The following is a 25,859-nucleotide window of genomic DNA, read 5'->3' on the forward strand; positions in this document are numbered from 1 at the left end:
ATTGAATATTAATCCAAGGTTTGTGCGTACCTACTCTTTTTGACATCCTAGTTTTCTGTAATATATTATTATGTTTTATGATTTCATATTAAATTTTTAACACCCTCAGCACTATTTCTAAATATATGCTATGCTGATTTTTTTTATTACAATCAATGAGATATATTTAGATACCTTTCTTAAGCCGGGTACTCATTAGCAAAACGTAACTGTGACCGTTGTAGATACTGTAACCATCTCTAGATATGGACGTGACTTCCATGATTTACATGTAACTGATGACGGGCCGCCGTATCTGCAGTGTTCGTTCTGAGCTGAATCATGTCAGACGAATTTTGTCTTTTGGGTCCCATAGCACTCCATTATTTTTGTAAACATCAATTGAAACTACGCATTTCTCGTCATCCCAGTCAGCAGCCATGTTCAGTAAGTCAAGTATTTTCACTGTTCGCGGCGAGCAATGAGTATCACATTCAATGTTCATGAGTGACTGCGAATCTCCTTTTGATTTGCAGCAAAAACTGACAAACGACAGATCGCTGCGAGCGAGCCTCGAGCTGCTCGCAGCAGGCTAGCGAACTAATTATTCGGTTACTGTATATGCTGATCATCAATCACTCAATCTAACTGTACGCAATGAGTACGACTGCGTTACACGCATGCATAGATCACATACATTAAACCATATTGAACAACATCATCACAAGAAATCGATAGTTTAGTGCAAAGATATTGTATGTCCAGTTTTGTATGTTATCGTGTTGTTGAAAAATCAAATAAAGAATTATTGAACCACCAGCAATGCCAAATATCAATTAGGTATATACATTTTACATTTTTCATCAGCTGTATGTTGATTTTTTTATAAGAATGAGATTTTATTTAATATCAATAATTGAATCAGTTACAACCTAAATTAACAATGCCACAATATTTGTCATGAAATTAATAATAATATCAGCTCACCACTGCTATGAATCTACTTTTTTTTTCTTTTTAAAACTGTATTAGCACTGATAAACTGGGTACAATAATATTGTGTTTGTAATTCGTTTACACCTTTTTCACTTATTTAAATTTTTATTTTGGTCTTGTATAAAACATTATTTCAATATTAAGTAAACATTTTTTTCTATCAATATGTACAGCATATATTTTTCATGGAAACATTCAGTGAAATGCAAATATCGCACGGTTTCAAAACACTTATTCGCATAGCAAATGTCGAATGAATTGAACAAGATATGAAAAGATATAATAATATATACCTATTTTACCACGTTTCTTGTTTGTCCGGTGGTTGTTTATCCAGTACAAATCTTGCAATCGATTTTTAACTAACTTCCCGACTAGCTAGACATTTGAAACTTTTAGAATATATCAGAACACAATGCCAATGCATTCTGTTTTGTATGAAAAGTTATTTCTGAAGAAATCCGTAATCCAATCCACTATTATTGGTTGCTAAGGAGGTGTCCTAGCAATTAAATTATTAATATATATGTGCATTACTATGGAAATCAAAATGACATTTCAGTATTCTATATTTGTTTGTTGCAAAATAGCAAAAAAATGATTTGTTGACAATTGCCTTATTGTCCTAAATTAATAATACATAGAATTGTCAAGTTTATATGATTCAACAGAAAATTTAAAAACGTGGTATATAAAAAGTTCTTTTTATCTTGTAATTATTTGTTAATAGAAGCTAATATTTTTTTTCGAATTTTCATTTAATTATGGAAAGTTATGTCTAATGAAATAAATTTTAATATCAATAGTTTACATTAATGTATTGGAGAAAAAAGCGGCAATCGTTTGTTTTTTTATACTCACTTGATCATAATAATTTTTAACTATTTATATTATAATACCTAGCTATTTTGTTTATTAATTAATTTACAAATTAAACCGCTCAGACATTATTAATTTAAAAATGACAGCAATATTTTCTCCTTTAGTAAATGATTGTGAATTACGCAGTCGAAGCAAGTCCGCCAATATAACAACACGTCTTTCTGTACCAATTTTATTCATTCATTTGATCGAAGCGGTGGCCGGAACACATGTCCCAGCTACCTAAAGCGTTTCTTCGTGATTATCTCAATCACCGAGGGCTGCTGTGTCCGCTCACGACCTCGAGTGTTTGTAACACGGTTGTACCAATCAAAAACATTACAGCCGTTGCATAAGTTCTTACATTTGCGTATTATAAATTATTTCTTGACTAGTGGACAGGCTTATGGAAGCAGAGTACCACTAATTTAATAGCTAACAGAAGAAGTGTCCTTCAAGAGATTAACATTTACACGAGCCGTCGATTAAACTATAATTTAATCTTATAAATATTTGTTTTCTTTATGCTGCGATATACCACTTTTACAACAATTTCTTTTAGTCATCTATGTGTAACACGACTTATTTTTATTAATTAATTATTGCCTGCATATTTTATTTATATTTTACAAACTTTTTTATTGTATAATAATCAAATTAAAAATAGTATAATAAAATTTTCATAAATAACAAAAATTCTCTGTTTTTCATTAACTCTATGAGCAAACAAAGAAGGCACAATTTATTTAGGATAATGAAAACATCTGCCAAATAGTTAAAACATTATTATAATTATAATTACGTATGTAATGCATTTTAATGTTTAATGTTTTTTACGATATGAATATTTTTTTAGAATATGATGTGAATTATTTGTACCCGTGTTTAATATCTATTCAATGACTTGTATTGTAAATTTATATAGTCAAGGTACAAATTTTAAGGCCAATAAATACATACTTATCTAATCATTGTTTTATTTTTATAATGTACGAAAATCCATTTTTGTGAAACTGTTCACAATTGTTAACCTAAAATTGTAATAAAATTGTGTACCTAATATTAAAGCATACCTTATCGACTCCTTAATCTGCAAACCAGCTAACTGCACGTTTGACCAAAAATGAGATTTTGATGGCATTTTGTTATAAAGCATGTTTTCTATGCTCACACAAAACAACCAACTGCAGGTGCCAAATTTCCAGTATCATAAATGGAACAACTCCGCTCTTTATTTTAAATTTCTTTATATTATATAAAAGGGAAGCTAAAATAGTGTATGAATTCATAGTGCAGTTTATTTGTAATTCCAAGTGAATTTTTAGAATTGTTAAATTCCGCTCGATAGTTAAATTATTATGTTTTTTCTCCTTCCTGAACAATTCAAAAGCAGTCATTATGGCAATCAGTTTGTGTGTAATTTCATATAAATAATATATTTTTTAAATCTTTAGTAAATATACCACCGAGAAATTCTAATTGATAAGAGTTTTTTTTACTGTTCCATAAGAATAGCTTTTAGCAACCCTTATTATTTTCATCCATCGGCATCTTCGAGTTCTCTGTATAATTTTTTCCATAGGTCACCATCACAATGAGTTATCTCGGAAGCACATAAGGTCTACACCGAATTGGAGAAGATCCAATGATGATGATATTTACTAATATATTCAAAATTAGTAATTATTGGATAAACCAAACATGTTCAATCTTCTTCCAAGTGGAGCCCGATGATTTTCTTATTAAAATGACTGAAGCATTTTCCAGTTTGACAAAAAAGCAAATGAGTGGTTCTGCTTGTTTGTAGGTATGTGTCAAAATTAGTAGTACTACGCAGGGACGCATAAAAATGGCATATGAGGGGGGCCATTAAGAAAAAAATATCCATTACAATTATTTATTATTGATTTTTAAGATGGCGGGAGGAGGTGGGCATGAGATGGGGTTAACAAAATCTAGCAGGTGCCACTGACTTCCGAATTAATCTGCTTACTACAGATACCTTCTTATCACTCCAATCAGCCGCGGACCCTCGCACTTTTTCAGGTACATTCACCATACTCAGACACTCCACACTTTGAGTATAGTGATGAACATCTGGCTTACAACTTTAACTGCGGCTTACCTACGAGTTATTGCTAATACCCCATTTACACATGCATGGATTTACTCCTGACAGTACGTATTACCGTGGCCATAACAAAAAAATGCACGTTTCAACACGGAACAATTGCATTCATGTATCAAAAAAGTTTAGTATGTACATTTATTCAGACCTTAACGGCCTAACTCCACCCTTCACCACTGGCGTTTAGTCCTGCTGATCCTTTTTTGTCTTAATTTTAGTATTTAGTTAGACTATACTCAAGAAGGTATTCTTCTATATCATTGGGATAAATCTATTTTTACGAATACATTGTGTTGGTAATCTCCGAGTCATTAATTTATTGGCATGCTTTTATTCAATCTATCGAGACCAGTCAGTAACAGAAGGAGTCTGTCGCTATGCGCTCATTTAATGCATGCAAATAATAATATACACGTGTAGTAATAAATTGCTATATTCAGGTATGACAAACATCAACAGAATAAAGACTCAATATTTAAAATAACTTTCATAAAAGAAAAAAGTATGTTTTTGGATAAATAAATTTAGTTACCTATATATTATTAATTAAACTCGTGGACTCTGGACAATATTATTATTCTGCATTGGCGAAGGGTGCCTGTTAAAGGAGGTAGGCTGTGGCATATAACTGAAAAAAGTCCTAGAATAGCCATATTTACCAAACTTGAATTTATATTTTTGTGTACAATTTTAATGATTTTACGATCCTAAGAAGATCGTAATAATATGGGACTACACAGAGTGGATGTTGTATTAATTAAACCATTCGCTGCGGACCTTTTAATTAATATTTAATTACAACATTAAATAACATGCTAATTATATCTAATGGCCACCTGATGGGTAACGACGCACCGAATGGGTTAACAGATTTTTGTTATGAGAAATGGATGTTAACCACTTGCTCCAACCTATTAAGTCCAAACATAAATTGATAAACAATATGTGAAATTTTACAGACCCGGGAACCACAACATTATTTGCCGACGCATAACCTCTCGGCCTCTCCTGTAAAGTTAAGGCGCAACGACAATATTTTACTTTTTTATAAAAGATATTTCATTACAATATGCAATAAAATACAATACAATTTTTTTCAAAAAATAGTGACGTGACGCCCACCAGGAATCAAACTTGGGCTAAAAAATCTACAGTGTTGTCAGTCGGGCTTCTGATCCGGTAGGCCATGAGGACTTCTTCGTCGATGGGGGCAAAATAACATAGCCATTACGCAAAGGTAAGTAGACTACTTATTGTTGGTAGCATTAGTCATTTGATATAATGACAAGACAGTTCTGAGATCCCAAGGCTAATTAGCATCAAACTACATACAAAAAAACTTTGCATTATACCCAAGCCTTCGTTTGCATGTGTTAGTAAAAGATTCGATAGACTTGGATACATTATGTGTAAGTTCAATACTTAGAGATAGATTCTTAAAAAGATAGGCTTTAAATAATTGCCTAATATGAAGTCTTCGACACTTATTCTATATTCAGTTATCAGATATTGTACTGTTATCAAACATTATTAGTTTCTGTATTTTCCTTTACATTTATCTCCCATATTGGTATTTTCAACATTTTTTTTTGTGCCAACAAAGTCAATCTCCTGCAAACAGAATCGAAGAAAGAAACATTGCTGAATATTACCTACCTCAGAAATTCTGGATTATAAGGTTACTACTAAAATATGAGTCCAATAATGTTTTCATATTATATTGCCATTAAAGTATAAGAATGTAAGAGTAAAGTGTGCAAATATGATGTATCGTCTGTTGTTTATAGCTGACAGTATTTGCACTACATATATGTCTGTTGTATCGCCGTGTCTCACTTTTCATTTTTCTCACTCTTTCTTATAGCCTACAAAAACAATGGAACCATACTTACAATGTGATATATTTATAAGACCCATTGTCTTATTATTTGTCGCTAACGAACAATAATTATTGAATATAAACTTTGGGGTTTATGCCCGAACAATCCAAATTAAATTTATTTTCTTGTCTAATGTCATGAAAGTGATATTAGTATTTGTAATATAGGTACGCACTGTAGTAAATATGTTTATGATAATACAGATGATTTATATGAATTTATTGAATACCCAGTTTCCTTGCTTGTATACATTCTTATTTGATCAGGTGGTTTTTAGTATAAACAATATTTTTAGGTAGGTAGGTGGATTTTAGTAATGACATGATTCATTGACAGGAATAGGTTGTTATAATATTTACACAAACAAATAAAGAAGCATAATAGTGTAATCATCAGTTATTCCAGTGATAATTAATTGTACAATTTCATATTTTTTCATTTGTAATAAAAGTACCTACACAAATATTTTTTGTTAAAACTCTTGAAATAGTAAATAAATTATTCACAAAATGGTTTTCCACAGTCGTAATTATTAGGTATCCATACACCCAATGTTATATTAGATGTGTAATGAGAAAATTCTAAATCATTCAGATTTACATACAAAACATTGTTAAAATGTTACACTAGTTCCCAATAATCAACGATCACAACCAGAGCATTCAAAGATTGTTGAAAATTAGATAAATTTTAGTATGTATGCCATTTGTATTAACTGATAGGGACGGGTCGCATGACGCTATTGACCATTACGGAAAAATACAATACCTAAGTACCTACAGTAAGGTAAATGTACCAGTAGTTGACCTTTTTTCAATAAAATGCCCAAAATAAGAAACGTAGACAGGGGATTGCTCTAAATTGTAAAAGTTGAGACAAGTGAAGCTATCTGTGGTCGGATTGAGGAACTAACACATCACCATATATCATAGGAGCGTCATAGCAGCTATTTGAAAACAACACATCACGCCGTAAGCATTTTATTTTTAATTTCTTAAGTAAATTGTTAACCTTTCCCTTACCATGGTAAAAAAATAACGTCCGTTCCCATGCCGTCCACTCAGTGTCCCGCTAGAAATTTGGCATTTTAAGGCATTTTAAAAGCTAATTGATTGCTTTAAAAGGTAAAGTATGTTTTTAAATACTATTTAGTCATCGTTTAACATGTTATTCTGTGTATATCACATGCAATTATCTTATAATCGTGTATAATAATCGGACATCGATAAATGTACGTCATAACCAAACTACGGTGTGTCTCGATCTGTTTTAAATGGAACAACGAACACACGCTGTCATTTCACGGAGAGTGGGGATGGCTAATTCATCCGAAGCAGACGAGGGTGTTGTAAGGTAGAATAACACGTGTGCAGGCGTTCGTTATTACGTTCGCCACATAAAATAATAGATACCTAGCATATTATGAAATAATATTGGCTTCGATATATTTTAATGAACACATTAAGTTTTATTGCTTACATTTTGTCCAATATATAGTGGACAAAAACATATATCTAAATATATATCAAACTCAAAATTTTATGAAAACCTTTTTAGGGCTTCTGAAACTAGGCGCTTCACTTGAAGAGTTAAAAAATACCAACAACATGACGTATAATAATAATATGTATTTTATATTTAACGAAAAGAGAAGTATGAATGAAAAAGTGTGCACAAAATTGTAGGATTGCCCAAAGCGTACCGAAACTATTATGGTTTTATTTCGGCCTGGGTTTATCTGATTTTTAAAAACTATATAACACCATATTATGTAAATTATTGTAGTATTAGTTCAATAAAAACAAATAGGTACGTATGACTCACAATGCACTATTTATGTCAGATCTTAACAGTCTACCTCCACACTTCACCACTGAGAAATAATATAATAGTATATTATTATGTATATACCTACATCAGATTGAGTATGATAATATTTATTTATATAATAATATTATTTGGTAAGTACTTATGAAATTAGAATGATTCAGTAATCTTAATATGAATTTCTTGTACCTACATACAATCCACCGATATTATGGACATATTATTATATATAGTTAATAATAATATATAATATTATAACACAATATCATGTAAACACAACAGGTTCACTATGATTATTTATTTACATATTAGGTATGTAAGTAGGTACCTACTTTATAATTTTATTATTGGTACTTGTAAAATTAAAAGATAAAAATGCTGCAAACACTATAAAATATTTTTTGCAACTGTGTGTCTACTTCATAAACAAAAGAAACTCCACGTGTACTACCTAGTTGCACTTGAATTGCATTTGCTGACTCATTATTATTTTCGGATGAAAGCTATTATTAGTGATTTACGACGACAATACAATTTATTACGGTTCAACCATGGACCAACAAAATAATGTCTCATTTATAATCTTTTATAATTAAAAAAAAAACTAATATAGGTAGGTATTAGTAATATCGTCAAAAAAAGGATATTTTAGAATATCGTATTAACCGCACCGCACCGCAATTTACAAAGCTACAGTTAACTATAGATACAAATATATTATTATTGATGCTAGTCATTAGAACATACCTACATTTTCTGTAGCTGTCTGATTTCAATGCAGGGTATTTATTTAAACGGGTTTAATATTTGGGTTTGAATACAACATTTGAATAGGTAGGTACATCAATATTATGAAATTTATCGCATTGTATTATTTTCCTAAAATTCTAAAACAGAATGAAATAATATTACCCTTGCCAATATTTAACATATTGCATTGCCTAATATGATAATAGTATAAACATGTAGAACATGTGAATACGCCACGCCACATGCTGTGCTGTTTTTATTTAGCCCGCTCGAGAATTTTTTTCAATTGCCTATGTCCCACAAACTGATGTAATCTTTACAAACCTTGTAGCAAGGGTCTGTTTTCTAAATCCGGGAAAAAAGGTTTTATGACTTGACTAGACAATGGTCAATAGCATTGGATCCTTTTCGTCAATTGTTTATGAATAAACGCCACATGTAGCGAAGTTAACACGGTAAAATGAACACTAATAACATTGCGTTAAGGGTTGCTTTGGCGTTTATCGTCAGATGTATTTGAACAATGTATACTTCAAGGTTCGATATATTATGGGAGGCTATAACTGATTGCATTATTCACAGAATTATGTTGAACAAAGACATACATTTCTATCTCTGACTAACAAATGACATTTTAAAATAGTGTCTCATGTTTACATTACTATTATGCGCGTTTCTCTAACGTATATCTTTCTAGATAGCCCTATCACTGTCTTATCAAAATATTGATTAGACTTTCGAAAAATGATTAATTTTACATATAAAACATTCAATTCAACCACCTATATATTTTTCTTTTTATGCCTAAATATTTTATCTACAAATAGCTAAAAGTAGACGTTTATATACATAATAATAAGTGGGGTATCTATGATTTAAGGTCATTTCTAAACTGCGAGACCATCGTGGCAACGGGAGTGTTAAGGATATCAGTGGATGTAAGTATATGGCAATTTAACGTTTTTGACTTCATAATATCAAGTTAATGCATTACGGGCAGTCATAATATTGAAGTATCGATATCATTTGTAATTTTTAAGTTATATTTACAAGAAAGCAATTTTGTGGGGGGGTCAACTACTCAAACTTTTTTTAATACTTTTTCAGTAGTTGACCAGGGTGGTCAACTACTAGATAAATTAAATAAAATTATTTCGCTTAGTCTTGAACAATTTTTACATTCATAAGTATGGAACGATGATTATTTATTAATTAGAAGTGTCTAGGGTGGTTCTGTCCAGTAGATGACCTAGGCGTCAACTTTATTTATTTATTTTTTCAGCAATGGTTTTGTGTATTTTTTCTTCGGAAAACAAAAATTTCTTGAATAATTATAGCCCTGAATATATAGCAACTGAATGAAGCAGGCCAACAATAGCCGACAACTTGCAGACAAAAATGCAGGGCATCACGGAGGATTTACTTTGGTCATTATAACGTACCCATATAATTAATAATGTTTACGTTAGTTTTGCCGCAAATTGTTTATCAGCCTACCTCACCATACTTTTTTATATAACCTGCCTGCTTCACCATACTTTCATATAACCTGCCGCCCCTAGGGGTGCAGGGTCTTAGCCAAAAAAGGAATCGAGACAGTGTACCAGCAGGTACAAATGCCGACGATAAAGAATGCATAACCGTCATAGTAACAGGGAGTGTCGGTGGGGCTGTCACACCAACGACAGTACAAAGAAGTACAAAAGAATTCCTCAAGAAATTTCCGAAAATGTGGACTTTGTCCATGGAGCCCTTAAGCTGTAACAGTACCAGGAGAATCGTAAAGTGTGCCTTCAATGGTTACATAAGAGGAACCCAAGCGGTATTTAGAGAGAGTTCCTGAGTAAAAACATTGATGAGGAAAATCTTGAATCATTCCGCAAAAACAACGAACCTGATAAAGATGATAAGTTACTGTTCGCACTGTGACGAAAAGTAAAAAATGAGTTGGAAAATATCACTCCACCTGACCCGGTCAGACTCATCGATGAGGCATTGCAAGAAGAGGAATCCGATGATATGATGTCTTTTGCCGCCTGGAATACTATGAATTATTATGATGTTTCATCTCCAATCGCTAGGGCACCTGTGGCTGGTCTAACGACTTGTGATGGTGATTCGTCTCCAATCGCCAGTGAACCCGTAGCTCGTCCATCAAATATTCGTAGTCCATTCAAGAGACATTTTTTCTTCCCCGGTGAAGGGGAAGAAAAATTCAAGAAGAAAGCAAAAAAGGGAAAAAAACCCCCATCAGTGTTTCCGGTAAACCTTGCCAGGAGTATTTTCTAAACAAAAAGAGGAAGAAAGAAGAATTGGAACGGTTGAAAAAAGAACGAGCTGCAGAGGCAAAGAAAGAAAGAACTAAATGAGCAAGTAAAAGAAGAAAAAAATGGGGGAATTGAAAGCAATCAAGAAGAAAATGCGTTTTTCTTCCGAGTCTTCTAACCCAAGTGTTGACATTTCAGACTCAGCGGAGAGTGAATGGCATAAGTATAGTGATGAAAGCTTTAAGCCTAAAACTCGATGGCTGCCCGTTATGAAAGTCATTAATGAACATTATATTATAATACTTCCCGGGGAAAATCGTCCATATTTCTAAAGTAAAAGTTACTATTTCATCGATGCAAAAGTGCGGGAGACTATGGAAATGGCCAGAGCGACCCGATGTACTCAGCTATGAATGGAAGGCGGTAGTATCCCAAATAAATGACCCGACACAAGTAAGCAAAACTCTTAATGTTTATTTAGTTCCGGAATTGGACTTTATTTGGAATATCTAAGGATTTTTATGTTAAGTTTTATTCTGGTAAGTACTGAGCCTATGCGTTACTATGTAGTATGTATGTACTTAGTTGCTAAAATAAATATATTTTTGTATTTTTAGTTTGAAGTAACTAATTTTGCACCTTTTGTTACCCGAACAAAGCTGATGATTGGCTGTCAAACAAAATCCTCTCATATGTAACTTGTTACTGAACCGCCCATTGCTACCAAGTTGATTCAAGTAGCTATGGGCTAGAGTGGTCTGACTGGAAGCCCTGAGGCAACTCTGATGACAGATTTGCCATAAAGCCTTCTGATTAGACATGGTCAACTACTGAAAAATATAGTGGTCAACTACTGGAACCCCTGATTAGACATGGTCAACTACTGAAACATATAGTGGTCAACTACTGGAACTTTCAATTTTTTGGATGGTCAACTACTGGAACAAAAACATGGTCTTGAAAAATTGAACACAATTTTTTTGTAACGGACCCTTTCTTAATTTTTGTCTTGTCATATTAATTAAGACATTTGATCCATTATGAGTAGACTTGCTTTGCCAACATTCGGTCTAATGCTAAACGTTAATCGTTATTTTTGTTGAATTTTTTTCTTAAATGGTCAACTACTGGTACGTTTACCTTAGGTATAATATAAAACCATTGTATTGATTCTTGGAATTGGCTGAAATTCTATGACAAATTATGTCATAGTACAGAAGAACTACATCTGTGTATTTAATTTAATCTGAGCCAATGGAGTTTTAAAAAAATCGTTTTATACGTATATTCCATTGTTCAGTAATTATATCTTTTTAGATACCTACAGTATAATAGTAGGTATTGGCTGTTTATCTACTGATTATGGATTGTCTTTTCATATGCCCTGCAATTTGGCAAATAAACCTGCAGTGCGAAGTCACTTGTGGCTAATTAATAGTAGACCAGTGCATCTATTCTTTATCGGCCGCTACGGCAGCTATTGAAGTACATTGCTAATACAGCAGGTTTGTATCGAAGTATCAGCACTTATTGTAACAATTACAATAAGTTAGTCGTCTAAACAGTCAAAACTGTCTATCTTGCTCTAAAATTTAGCATAGCCAAGAGAGGTGCTGTTAAAACATAGCACTTATTGTAACAATTACACCTAACTTATAGTAACTGTTACAATAAGTGCTAATACTTTGATACAAACCTACCTTAAAGCGCGTTGACACGGTCCAGGTACGATCCAAGTACACTTGGACCGAGTGCCATCCAAGTGACAGCTTCATACTAATTATTCCTATCCAAACTAACTTGGATGAGTAGGACGCGGTCCAAGTAGCTTGGATAGGAATAATTAGTATGAAGATGTCTCATACGAGTGCACTTGGATGGCACTCGGTCCAAATAGCTGCCGTAGCGGTCGAAAGCAGTCTTGTGTATAGAATAAATGCGCTGACGTCCTTTCCTTGCTTCAATTTCAAACAATCAGACTCCACCTTCATAGATGAAGGTTTTTTCAAAATCTCTGGTCTTTACCAAAACTTTTTGCTAACATCAATAATTTGTGAATGCTTGTAAGCATACAAAAAAAACTCGATTTTTATCGCATTTTTATATTAGGTACCTATCTATATGATGTGTTGGTGACCACTGAATTACCTACTAAGCCATAGACACCTAACCGTACCTGACTGACAATAAAACAGAGAAACACATTATTTTCACATGCCCGTAGTGCATAGTTATTCTAAGTAGGCGGTTGTGTATTTATAGTTTCCATTCAAGAAAATTAATCTAAAGTTGAATCTGCAGAACCTTCATCTTTGACATTATAATATAGAGGTTTTTCATGGCCGTATAGCCAAATGCAATTTTTGACACTTCGATTCTCGATTAGGTACCTACCGTCTGCGCGCTCTATGGTTCAAGGTTGTCAAACAGGATCGAGTTTTATTAATAAATTTTATAGAAAACTTCTTGCAGTCGTGTTTGCACAGCAACATAGACTAACACAGCAATCAGTGGCTGTTCAGTATTCTTCGGATGGTGACTCCATGTGAAAAAAGTATCTAAGTGTATACTGGAATTTTTCAACTCCAGAATGGCCTGTCATTTAAGTAAAATAATACCCTCAAGCAGGCAAATAACATTTGCAAAATTAAACTCTCATTTGTACTTTTTGCCAGGATGTCAAACAGGTGAATAATTTTTAATATTTATTTACGTTTTAGTGGTCTGTCTCATTTCTCAACAGTTTATAATCAAAACCCTACGAGAAAGGATATAATAATATTCTCATGGGGTTTTGATTTGATTTTATGTCATGACATACATTCTTTATTCCAATTGCACAGATTTTGGCCTTGCTGTTATTCTATTATACACAATAATAATAATAACATGGTGAAGGCAATATAGGCACGTAGCCACTTGAGGATGAATGACTTGTTAATGGTTTATAAGTTCTCTAAAATTTTGTGTAAATATACTTTATTAAATTATAGAGCTGTGCTGTATTTTGTAATAGGTACATATTGTTAATAGAGAAATAAATAATAAAAATACATGCATTTTTGCTTTGTTATTCGACCTCTAGAATTCAGCTGACGAAATTTATTTGGTACCTACCTTGGGTCACCAAAAACAATTTGTTTTGAAAAAAGAATATTTATTACTTGGTATACATTAACATGCTAGCTTATATTCCTCTCAATGATGGAAACTTAACGCATTGTCCTGAATATATAACGCAATGTTTTTTTCAATATTGTGTTTGCCTTTTCAGCCTGACTGAAAATTAATCCAGTATCTATCGAAAAAGGTTTTCAGAATTGTAGCATCGCTAACAAGCTGCAATCCGCATGAAAGTCCGAATGGTATTTTTTGGGAAGAGTAACATAACTTCCGTATCCTTTCCATCCTCGTACAAAATATATTGGGTGTGTTCTCAGAGTAATGATATTATATAGAGAGCGCCTATTTTTCGGCAAAATGCCAATAATAATAGAACCTCGATTTTATTATTATCAACTTAACTATGAAACGTTATTATACCATTGTGTTGCTTCTCAGTACGGCTGCCAAATTTAAACACAACATAGTTGATCATAAATGATGTACTAAAATAACTAAAAATAATTACCACTAACTTTATATTTAACAAAAAAAAATAAAAATTTCAGCAACACATGCTCACAGTTTTTAAATGAGTGTAATCAGTCAAATCAATATTTACCGGCAACGTTTTCAAAAAATATTTAATTCATCGTAGATATTCTATCTTACCCTAATGCATAGAGCGAAGATATAAGCGTGAAGAATGCTTACTCACTCGCACTTATGGTTTGTTTTTGTTCAGGCCTCGGGTGTGTTATATTCGGGACAATGTTGAGGTATTTACCATTGTTTGCCAGTGAAATTTCTATAAATAGATGTGTATTCACGTAGATAACTTTCCTGCTCCTCGTAATATTATGCAATGTTTTTTATCATTAACTTATGTAAATGAGTGAAACATGATAAGATTATTTTTTTAATTGACAATAAATAGTCTTAGTTGTTTTTTCTTAATTCTACGATACTTGAATTATTTATGTTGACGTTCTGTTCTGTTTCGGTCTAAAAAGTTGTCTTAGCAACCACACTATATAAAAAAATTAAGTTTTATCTACCACACAAGTGACGATAGACTCTCAGTTAATGTTATTTATTCTTACTTTTTCAGGATCCAATGTAAATATTCGTAACAATCTACATGCTACCACTCCGAGAGCGTTACCGTGTGCTGCCTCGTTACCCCTTCCGTACAATGTCCAGGATATCAATGCTTCCGAAATGGGACGTTTCTCGCCTCTGCGTGAGAGAGACATATCAGGCTCAGTCATCTCTTCGCAAGATAGCTGCCATGAGCCAAAAGTCATTCCGAAGATTGACATTACAATCGATTCCGACCCACACATCGGGCCTTATGACTGTCGTGGAGCTGTGAATTTATCATCGTCGATGCAAAGCAACGTGCCGAGTCCGTTTGGAGGCCAGCACAGCTTCTTGGGCATGCCGGGCTCTCAGTGGGGACAGGGTCACAAGTATCTCTCCGACCACCTCCACAGTTCACACTACCTAAACCTGCGGAACACCTATAGCCGTAGCATTCACAGCCGTGCTAATTCAGGTACCGTTCATTCTAGCGTATCAGCTGGAGTTTCTACAATTTATAAGTCTGCTAATTCATTTCCTCTTAATACTGACCATTTGCTTATGGTGTTGGGAAATAGATGTAACACTAGAACAATGAGTAGCGAGACGCCTCCGCCGACAGAGAATGCGCCTTTGAGCCGCAAGGAGCAGCTAAAGCAAGCGGTTTCCGTGTACGGCTCTACAGTCATCGTGTTTCACGTGGCCATCTCTTTGGCGTCTCTAGGATCCTGCTACCTTCTTGTCAGCAGGTGAGTTTATTGATTGCACCAAAAGATCATCTCGGTTTTTTTGTGTATCGAAAATACACAAAGCAAACATTGATTCATCGGTATTTGGGTTATCATCGTGTGTTGTTCCTTCTCCTTCTTTACTCGACATTTCGAGCTTGTTGCAGAAGCCATTTTCAACTCTGTGGTAGGCCAAATACCGGAAAAGATATCAATTAATTGTGAAAGCAATAATATGAACCTTGAATCGTTACTAAAAAAATACATTAACATGCTTGAATATTTTATAACTAATTAATTTAAATTTATGGTTCTGATAATGAATGTAGGATTTTACATTTACCGTTGCATTCAATTTTCTTATACACGTTATTTTCTATAAATAGTATCTACTGACTTTGAATTAATTTTTTGTATTCTATGTGGCTATATGCAAATATTATCTTGTCCATTTCTAGAATGCCGTGTACATAGTCTTTGTTTTCTTTTTAAGACGCTTTTCATAAATATGCATTTCAAACATGTATGAACTGTTAGTGTTCTTCTTTTGCAGCGGATTAGATGTTGCGGCATGGATGCAATACTTTGGCTTAGGAGACAGCGAATTCTTAAAAAAAGCGACAGCCAACGCCGGAACATTTGTTGTGGCATATGCCGTCCACAAAGTATTCGCTCCCGTTAGGATTGGAATCACACTTACTTCGACGCCATTCATAGTTCGATATTTACGAAGAATTGGAATATTAAAAACACCAAAAAAACCAGTTTAAATTACATATTTTTTACAAAACATTAGGGAACATTTGGTTTTAGCATAATATAATTTTTTTTAAATAGGACATAGGATATTGCGTCTGTAAATGTACTTTGTTATGTTATTATCCAGTCAACAGGATATAAATGTCATATGTATATGGAAAAATACCTTCTGAGTGATTATCATAAGTATCTCGAAAGAGCTAACTATGACCCCTGCCTTTTTTTGGATGGCACGGAAGCCAAGAATCAAGTCGTCATTTTTTAATAGTATTGTGTTACAATACTGTTTTCAGGAGCTTCTACTTATCCTTCAATCGGAAGTGATTAATGACATGCTAAAAGGCAAACTTCAAATAAATCTGACTGACCATGATCAATTAAGATCATACGTTATGAGATTTATATCTACGTTTGGCAGCACCTAACTGTGTGAAGACATTTTGAAAGGTTTAATACTTAAAATCTCACCAGACTAGTGAGCATGTCCAATCAATTTTGACGGTAGGTAGTGCTAACTTTGTACCCCAATTTGGTGACATGTTATCTAAAAGAAGAGCAATTCCATTATTCTCATTAGTGGAGGTATGTTTCAAACAATACTTATGGTCTAACGTTATTAAGTTATATTTTGTTCAATAGATTGGTAAAAACTTGTTTGTTCTAATTACATTTAAGGTTGGATCTGTATCTGCTTAATTGGTACCTATTTGTACCTATATGTACATTATAAATTTATAATGTTTTCACGTAATGTCGTAACATATCCACAATTCTTTTGATTGTACAATTTCCTATAAGGGCTTTTGACATATTAAGCACAACGCTTGACAATATTAAATTAATCATCTATTAAGCAATGTATGATATTTTAGATCTTTTTATAAATTACATTTAGTTACAAAAAAATTGTAGCAAAGGCCATTAATAATTAGGTTGTAATAAATACCAGCATTTATTTGTGTACATATTTTCTTTTAATGTGGTGGGTAATTATTTTTATACTTTGGAAATATTTAATATTGCATATTATGTGTATTGTAAAATGGATTTTTTATTGAATAAAGAACGTTATATATATCAGCTAAAAAATCGTCTTTTTAATCTATTCCACAGATATTTGTTCCTTTGGGTTCAATCCAATTCTATATTATATTGCTCAGCAAAAGCACATTACACACAATGACATGGTGTTTCTCAAAATGAACTGGTCATTTCGAAAACCCCATAACAGAAAGCAAATTTTTCAGGGAGAGATAAAAAACTGTGTATTTTTTTGTTTAAATACTTACATTAAAAAAAACTCCTCGAAAGATGTAGAATAATATATGGAGCATTTACATTCCAAAATAAATATGAAATTTTATCTAATTTAATGACAAAATCTGTTTTAATTTCTTGTTCTTTTTTGTTTTCGAAATGAACACGTGAAATACCGTTATAATTGATTAATTTCATTGCAATATAATTTAAAAAAATATATTTGATATAGTTTATACAAATTTAGTATTTCAGATAAGTTTAGCAAAAAAATCATCATTTACATTTTTTGTGGTTTGCCCCTGGGAAATTGTTTCATAAAAAGGGATATATTTTTCAGGAATAGATAGAGGTACTGCCGAAGTTTTTTTAAGTCATTTAATTTTTGTTGTACTGGATCTTTCTATGAGAGAAGGATACTCATATTATGAAGTATTGATCCTATCTTATCGCCGGATAAGCGTTTTGCGGTACCGAAAAACATGAACGATACTTTGAAATCTTTTTGTGTGAGTCAAAGTAAGAAAAAATCGAACCAGGCATTACGCCCACGGTGGCCGCGCGGCATAAGCGTTGGACTATCACGCCGTGGGTCCCAGGTTCGAATCCTGGGTCTGGCAAGTACACATATTGTTTTTCAATTTGTGTGTGAGTCAGGGTATGGACCTAATAGGTTGAGCAAGTGGCTGACATCCATTTCTCGTAAAAACAAAATCTGTTAATACAAACCTCTACTCTGTAGAGGCCCATATGATCCTATTAGGATCGGACATGGTCAAAAAAAATAACATCCTGCCTTATTTGACTTAAGGTTGTGTACATACTTTTATTATGTTTGGTTAATTACACATGTACATGATTCCATGTGCAAGATATTGCTAAAACAAGCCTTGAATACTGTTATGTTCAAAATGAACATAACTAATATTCATACCTCTGGCAACCCCGACGATGATCTATGGTAACGTCGATGGAGCAACGCGATTAATAACAGATGTCGCTGTTGGAATTTCCGGCCGCAACGGACGTCGCGAGGTGTGAAACAAGCAACAGGGCTTTTTGATTCTGTCTGTCATCCAGTATAGTCGTGCTCTGCTTTGGTTTTACCCAACATTTATAATGGACGTTACTTAAAGGAGCACGATTGCAGCTGCAGTTCTGGAAGCCTCTGTGTCGTTCCATTTTGGTATTTTAAAACTATTATTATTTGTTTCACTACTCTTTGTTTTCTAACTTAGCTGCTCGTATTTCTTTTAGTAATTCCAAATTTCAATATCGAGCCGCTTAATAACCTTTTAATGTATTTCTAATTTCTTGCTTTGACGATAATATAGTTTCTGTCAAGTATATAAATTGATCTTTTATTTATTGTTCCCGCTTTATTCCACACTGTTATAAAATTATTAGCTTTCACGGTTTCAAGATCGTGTGGCGCCCAGAACATTATTATTCACATCTTTAACCGTAGATTGCACGTGCCTTCAGCCGTGTAATGCCTTTCTTGTTTTCTAAATTAAATTTACAGTTGTCAGTTGCGAGGTTACGGAAGTAATTATTGTTCAGCTTGAAAGGGATGCAGGTAATCCATGGCCCTTCCTTGTTTGCTTAAGTCTCTTTGCTTTTAACTATACTCTATTCTAAATCCCATTTTAGAAACTTTCTCTTTTATTTTGTAGTTGTGACAATAAGGTTCACAACTACAAAATATTAATATATCAATACATACTTCAATTAATAGGATTTGATAGTGTACTAGCCTCCAATTTCACATGTTATGCAATTACCAATATTATCAATTTACCAAAAAGTGTCGCTTACAATGTTTTGCCGATTAACGGTCGATATGAAGTAACTACCTATGTTGCGTACCGTTGAAGAGTGGCACAAGTACCAAAAAGGATTCTTTCAAAGTCTCAATGGATTACTGTCCTAAAATAACATATATAGTACTCTCTCAGTAATCCGCCACCCCAAAAACCAGACGAGTGTCCAATTAGTGAAAACGGCGGATTATAGTGCATACAAAATAATATGATAAAAATTAAAACATTTTTTTTGTAAAAATAGTTTTTTTGAGAAATTTGTACTAGCAAATTACGGTTTTATTTATAATCAAAATCAAGTATTTACTAAATTATACATACATATCTATATGAACGTACGTTTCCAAAATAAACCCGTCTCATCTGCATTGTATACTTGTACGGGGCAGACTATTGAATTTGACAATCGAATTATAGAGCTTGATTTTGTGCTTTCAACTAGTAAAAATAACAGCGTATTATGGTAGTTGTCGGATTACTGAGAGTGTACTGTAATAATATTTTTTATACACCAAAGGGCACCATTTTTTCTCATGAACTCATTACATGAATATGTAATAAAAAAAATCACACATGGCTCAAGTTTTTTGTGACAAAATAAATAATTCGGTAAAAACAAAATAGTCATTTCATATATTTATGGGTACATATGAGCCCTCAAGAAGTGAAGTAAGCCAAGTGACAAAATGGTGAAACTTTCTTATTGAAGGTTTTAGTTTAATGAACTTTTTACATAATTTTTTTGTATGGAGCTGTATTAATTTTTTATATTAAATGGAAGTTTATTACATAAGCAAATAGAAGAAAAGTATTTATGGATAATATTGATTGTAATAAGAGAATAAAAGGGTACTTCACCTTTACTTATTAATGCCACTTTAGCCTATGTTGGTCGTGTTCACCTCTACATACTAATAGTACTTGGCTCACATTTTAATTTATTAAGTTAATCATGTTCACCATTACGTGGGAAACTTGCATGAATGCATAGAAGTGAACACAGCTAACAAGCATGTTACCATAGCAACATGCGTGTTAGCCGTGTTCACTTCTATAGGATAACAACACGTTAACCAGTTGGTGAGAACGGTGAAGTGAGCTTATGACTTGGCTCACTTCACCATTTGACAATATAATACGGTAGCTCAATGAATATTTTTATTTTAACAATAAAACACTATGTTAGTGTATATTTACTTAGCTCACTTCACTTTTATGATAGTTTATGACATGTAGAATACCATAACGCACCTAACTCATTTTTTTCAAAAATGTTGGTTGGCTCACTCGACTTCTCCTTGGCTCATATGTGAAAGAATGACATTTTATACTTTGTTGATGTATTGGTTTTTTGATAAGATCTACACAATTAGCTTTTGAAAATAAAATATATTATACCCCTTGACTCCACCGTTTCTAAATTATTATGTGATGGTTTAGTCAATTAGTCTAAATGAGTTAATAATTATCTCATTTAGTGCCAACACCGCAACTAGCGCGTTTGGAGTCATTGGCCATTAGATATAATTAACGTGTTATTTAAATGTGGTAATTAAAAGTTTAGCAGTGATTGTGTTAATGCAAAGATATTGTATGTCCAGTTTTGTATGTTTTGAGATCCATGAGAAATGGACATATTATGTATGTATTTTAAAGATACAATATGTTCTTAAACATCCTACTTGGACGTACAATATTTTTCCAGCATAAAGATACAATGCAGACGTTTTGTGTATTAACTCAATTTAGACAAAAACTGGACATACTATCTTTGCACAAAGGCAGCCATCGATAGGCCAATATTATTAAGCATTTATGTTTTTAAAAATGCTAACATTTACAATTATTGTAGTACAAGAAATGAAAATATAAATAATACTAAATTCTACAGGTTTTAAAAAAAAAAGGTTTTGTCGATAGCTATTTCGGTTGTAACACCATTATCAAGACTATTTCAGATAGGCCGTTAGAATTAATAAATTTGAAGAATGAATTTTCACAACATTTCGCGCGTTTATTTGAGCATACGCATGACATAAGCTGTAATTTTGATACTGTTTCCATGCGATCACTCCACGGAGAAATTCACCTATCCCCTCCTCGGTCTATTTTCGCATGAAATATTTCCATTCAGTTTTACACCACATTTACTACACAGTTAAATTTTTTGGGGGAGGTCACGAGTTAACGATGTTTCCACATCAATAAACCAAGAGGGATAATGTAAAAAAAAAGGTATTGATTTTCGTTACAATTATGTAAACATTTATTTATTTTATTATTAAATACAAACAGACATACTCCACTTCATACAATGGATGATTTCATATTAATTCCATATAAAACAATCTATAAAATCAAAACAACATTCTTGTTATTATCGGAATGATTACACCAAGACAGTATAATAAATAAATGCTAATGGATTATCGATATCACCAATGCATTGTAAAGGGAAATTTGAGTATCCTCACACATCTTTAGCACTTTTGTGTCCTGATCGGCATTTAGAAAAACTATTATTCAACTATCCCCTACGCACGGGTGTATTTTCCCCAGATGTGAAGCATAAACACTGACGCGATGAAGAGAAGAGACATTACGAGGACGGGTACTGGGCCACTGCAAAAACAAGAAAACACAATTAAAACATTTGTACATCGGTCAATCCAGAAAGATAGAATTTAGCTAAGCCAGATGTAACAAATGATGATAGAAAACTTTTGGTACAAGTCGGTTATGGGGAAGCCAAGTGTAAACTGCACTATTTCGTCGCTATAGGATTGGTTTGTCGAAATCAACCTTTTAATGCAGAATGATTTTTTGTATCTAAATGGACCAGAACCATCCTTTTCTTTAAATTACTTTGTAATGAATACAGCATTCATATGCTGTAAAAACAATAATTTGAAAACCTCCCATGTATTTAAATATAGGATAATGAAATTTGTTTTTCGTCTCCTGAACATTTGGTCTATTCGACAAACCAATCCTATACCGACGAATTGTCATAGCCGATTTTGGAAAAACTCATGAATTACAAGAATGAAAATCAAATAATCCAGTATATCGGCTATTTTCAAAATGTGTTTGCCGCTGGCTTCCTCATAACTTGTACCAAATTTTTTATACGTGTTGGAAAACCTTTCATGTAGTCAAACTAATACAGTAATGCAATGTCGCTACATTATAAGCCTAACGCATAGCTGCTCGGCCACTATAGGCATCTAAATGATATAATAGACTTCTTTAATTGAATATCAAGATTCGCTTCATCAGTTTGTCACTCGAATGTAATGAATGTAAATCTAAAATGAGAAAAAAACCTACAGTAAAATATTTAAAATGTGAATTAAGAAAGTTTTGCATTTGAGTGATGAGTTATGGCAACTTACGTAGTGGACTACCTTACTTCGATCTATAAAATATAATCTTTACCTTGCACGTAGAAAAGAATCCATATAAGAAAGTTATAAAAATAGTTTGATAGCATACACTTTGATTCCGGGTGAGTCATCGGTGTAGAATCGCCACATGCCTCCTGAGGATGTGCCTGTGTTTCGGTTTCTGGCGGAAGTGGCTGGGGCGGCTTTGCGTTGCCTCACTGTCCCACTGACACTTGTCCGGGGAACAGCCGCTTTGCTGGGAGACCGTGTCCCTGACCCTACGGCCGTCGAACTTGGAGAAGCCGGCTGAAAATAACACCAAATCATTTTAATATAAAGGGATTTGAAATTTTACCGCTGACACTAGTAAAGATGCCAATATACGCAAAAATCGTACCGAGTTTATTGTATGTTTTCAGTACTATGAAGTTAACTGCACAATAGATCTCATTGGTTCTACACAACCTCATGCCAATTGGCTGTTGTGATCATGGGCGGCTGGCTCCTGGGGTCAAATAGTCAATGACCTCCCAAAAATAAATATCTTACAATCTATATACATTATACAATGTCAATTATCTCCTATATATTATTATCCTACGCCTTTTTCCGTTTTGGCGAGTGATTGTAACGTGACGCACGCTAATTTGTATGTACGTGTATCTAACCACCATACACACACACGTATCTCAACTCTCACAAGCGTTTCTCGGTCAATTTCATGAACGCCAAGATTCACATTTCTTAATAATATTTCTTTCTCTCTCATTTCCCATATGTGAGACGGAAAGAAAGCAAAAAACACGCCTTTTTTTCATATTGTTTTATCGCTTGCATACACTAAATTTTGGTCATTGCCGAAAACGAGACAGCTATACTATTTTCAATATGTAAAATGAAACAGAATGATGTAAATTTTTCCTTAAATGTTTCAAGAGTTTTGTTCTGTGATTTCAAGGTCTCATTTGTGCGGCAAACCTTTTTATTCTTATTTGTTGTCGCTTATTATTTCAAACTGACCATTGTTGTCTGAAAGTTTCATATGTTATTAATTGTAGTTCAGTTTAAATCCAACCTTTGAGTAAAACCCATCGACTGCATTTTCTGTATTAAACCATTGTATACAAGTTACCGATTAAAATGTAATCTGCTATATTAATCATAAAGTTACCTTCTAATAAGATCAGTGGAAATATAAAAAGTGTTTATATATAAATGATCCCGCCATTCCATAACACTAGGTATTATAACGGAGTTTTTATTAAATGTGTTTGATTGTTTTAATCTTATGTTCTTAAATAGTATTAAGTACAACAGTTATTAGGTGTATAAATAGACACACAAAGTTTATTTTTTGTTAACAATTTCGGTTAACGATGAGTTGACAACGTGAAAAATGGAATTTTTTTTAAGGGTAAGTAACCTACATATAAAAATTTCTAGTACTTCTTCTATAATGTATAAAAAGCTAATTTGCAATACGTCTTTTAAGTATACAACGAAAAGGCAAATTAAAATAATATATTCAAAATTGACCTACCCCATTGTCAGGCTTAAGGCCGCTATTGGTTGTGATTAATATATTCAATAATCAAATTTTATAAAACTCAGACAGCATTTTTACCTGACATTACCAATCTTGATCTTGGCTTCCTACTAACCATAATAGAGAGCTACCAACATGAACCCAATCTATATTTCCACTTCAATAATTATTATCGTTATGATTGTAATAACTTAATTGCTGTGATGCCTTTAAAACAATTCTATTATTACTGTCAATTACCTTCTACAGAATAAATTTTCAATACGCCATCTAACTTTGGCCCTCTTTTACGAGAGCCTAACTGTCAGATTTGATAGACAACCACGGCAAAATAAAATTCGTAAAAACGCTCTAAACTGGCGAAAATCAGGAACATGATTTTCACAAGAAAAAATTATAGTGTATAAATAAAATAAAATGTGTGTTGATGGTAAACTTCCTAATTGGGTGAACCTGCTCATTCTACCGAAGCATTAAAGTGATGACATGACAGTTTCGTTAATTGGACAAAGAATGAATAAGAACCTACAGAAAATCCAAAAATCAATGAAAACCCATATAAATATCCTCTCCTATGCTTAATCCAATCTCTATCAATAAATATTCTGTTGTCATTTAAATTTAAATCATCCGTTTGAGGTGGCGATGTATGCAATATAATTAAGCCTTTCACATTCATTTCATTTAAGTACAACAACAAATATACTGCCTATAGCTCCTTCTCAAAACTTGTGTAAGGATCACAAGATCATCCAAAGTTTGAAAGGATAATATAACCGAAATATTACCTACTCCAAAACAACAATTCTGAGACTGACAGCTGAGAGAAAAGATTTAAAATTTCGGTAGAGCGACAAATTTTAAATCAAATGAATCCTTGATGAACGGTTCATAACTATGTGGTTAGCGAGGAATTAATATTTACATCGCATGAAAGCTGGAATTTAAAAAAAGATGCCTGGACGACATAATGAAACATGAAAATGGGCTATAATCATTTAAAAATACAAAATATGTATGCTGTCGACAAATATAAATTAATGATTTCAAGTAATATTGTAAAATAGTATCACTTTTCACTTACCATTTTAAAGAATTTACGAGTTTAATTGTCCCAAGTGAAACTTTGACTAACGGGTAACTGGCACACGTCGAGAAACTCTCTAAAAGAGCAATTTCGACAGCTACACGTAGCGTAAACGTCACCACCAACAGGAGGGAATATTGTTGCCAGTCTGATAAACAATTAGTAATATACAAGAGGAGGATTTTTATTTAGGTAGGTAGGTAAATTAGTTTAATATTTTCCCTGTAAAATATGACATATTTTCATATTCTTATTTTATCAGTATATTAATTGTTCTGCAATCATCATCAAAGCCATTCTAAGACATATTATAACTTAATAAAATTAGATCCACAGCCTAGTCAGTGTAAATCGAGGCCACAATTGTTACATGAGCATAACTACACCTACGCCATCCGTG

General features: G+C 33.0%; 2 protein-coding genes across 2 annotated transcripts; one reads left to right on the plus strand and one right to left on the minus strand.

Moving 5' to 3' along the window:
• Positions 1-13,142: 13,142 nt before the first annotated feature.
• On the plus strand, positions 13,143-17,437 carry LOC147065979 (uncharacterized). Its single transcript, XM_085955385.1, has 4 exons — positions 13,143-13,375; positions 14,902-15,339; positions 15,448-15,622; positions 16,155-17,437. Exons 1-4 carry the CDS (start codon positions 13,279-13,281, stop codon positions 16,369-16,371), a joined length of 927 nt encoding a protein of 308 aa, XP_085811511.1. The 5' UTR covers positions 13,143-13,278; the 3' UTR covers positions 16,372-17,437.
• A 4,241-nt stretch (positions 17,438-21,678) lies between these two features.
• Sec61beta (Sec61 translocon subunit beta) lies at positions 21,679-25,545 on the minus strand. The gene is made up of 3 exons (XM_085955521.1): positions 25,457-25,545; positions 22,936-23,132; positions 21,679-22,062 (listed from the first exon to the last, which is right to left on the minus strand). Exons 1-3 carry the CDS (start codon positions 25,457-25,459, stop codon positions 21,975-21,977), a joined length of 288 nt encoding a protein of 95 aa, XP_085811647.1. The 5' UTR covers positions 25,460-25,545; the 3' UTR covers positions 21,679-21,974.
• Positions 25,546-25,859: the final 314 nt, after the last annotated feature.

The sequence above is a fragment of the Rhyacophila brunnea genome, unplaced genomic scaffold, assembly GCF_057557595.1.
Source record: "Rhyacophila brunnea isolate RB1 unplaced genomic scaffold, BYU_Rbru_1.0 scaffold_5, whole genome shotgun sequence".
Classification (NCBI taxonomy): Eukaryota; Metazoa; Arthropoda; class Insecta; order Trichoptera; family Rhyacophilidae; genus Rhyacophila; species Rhyacophila brunnea.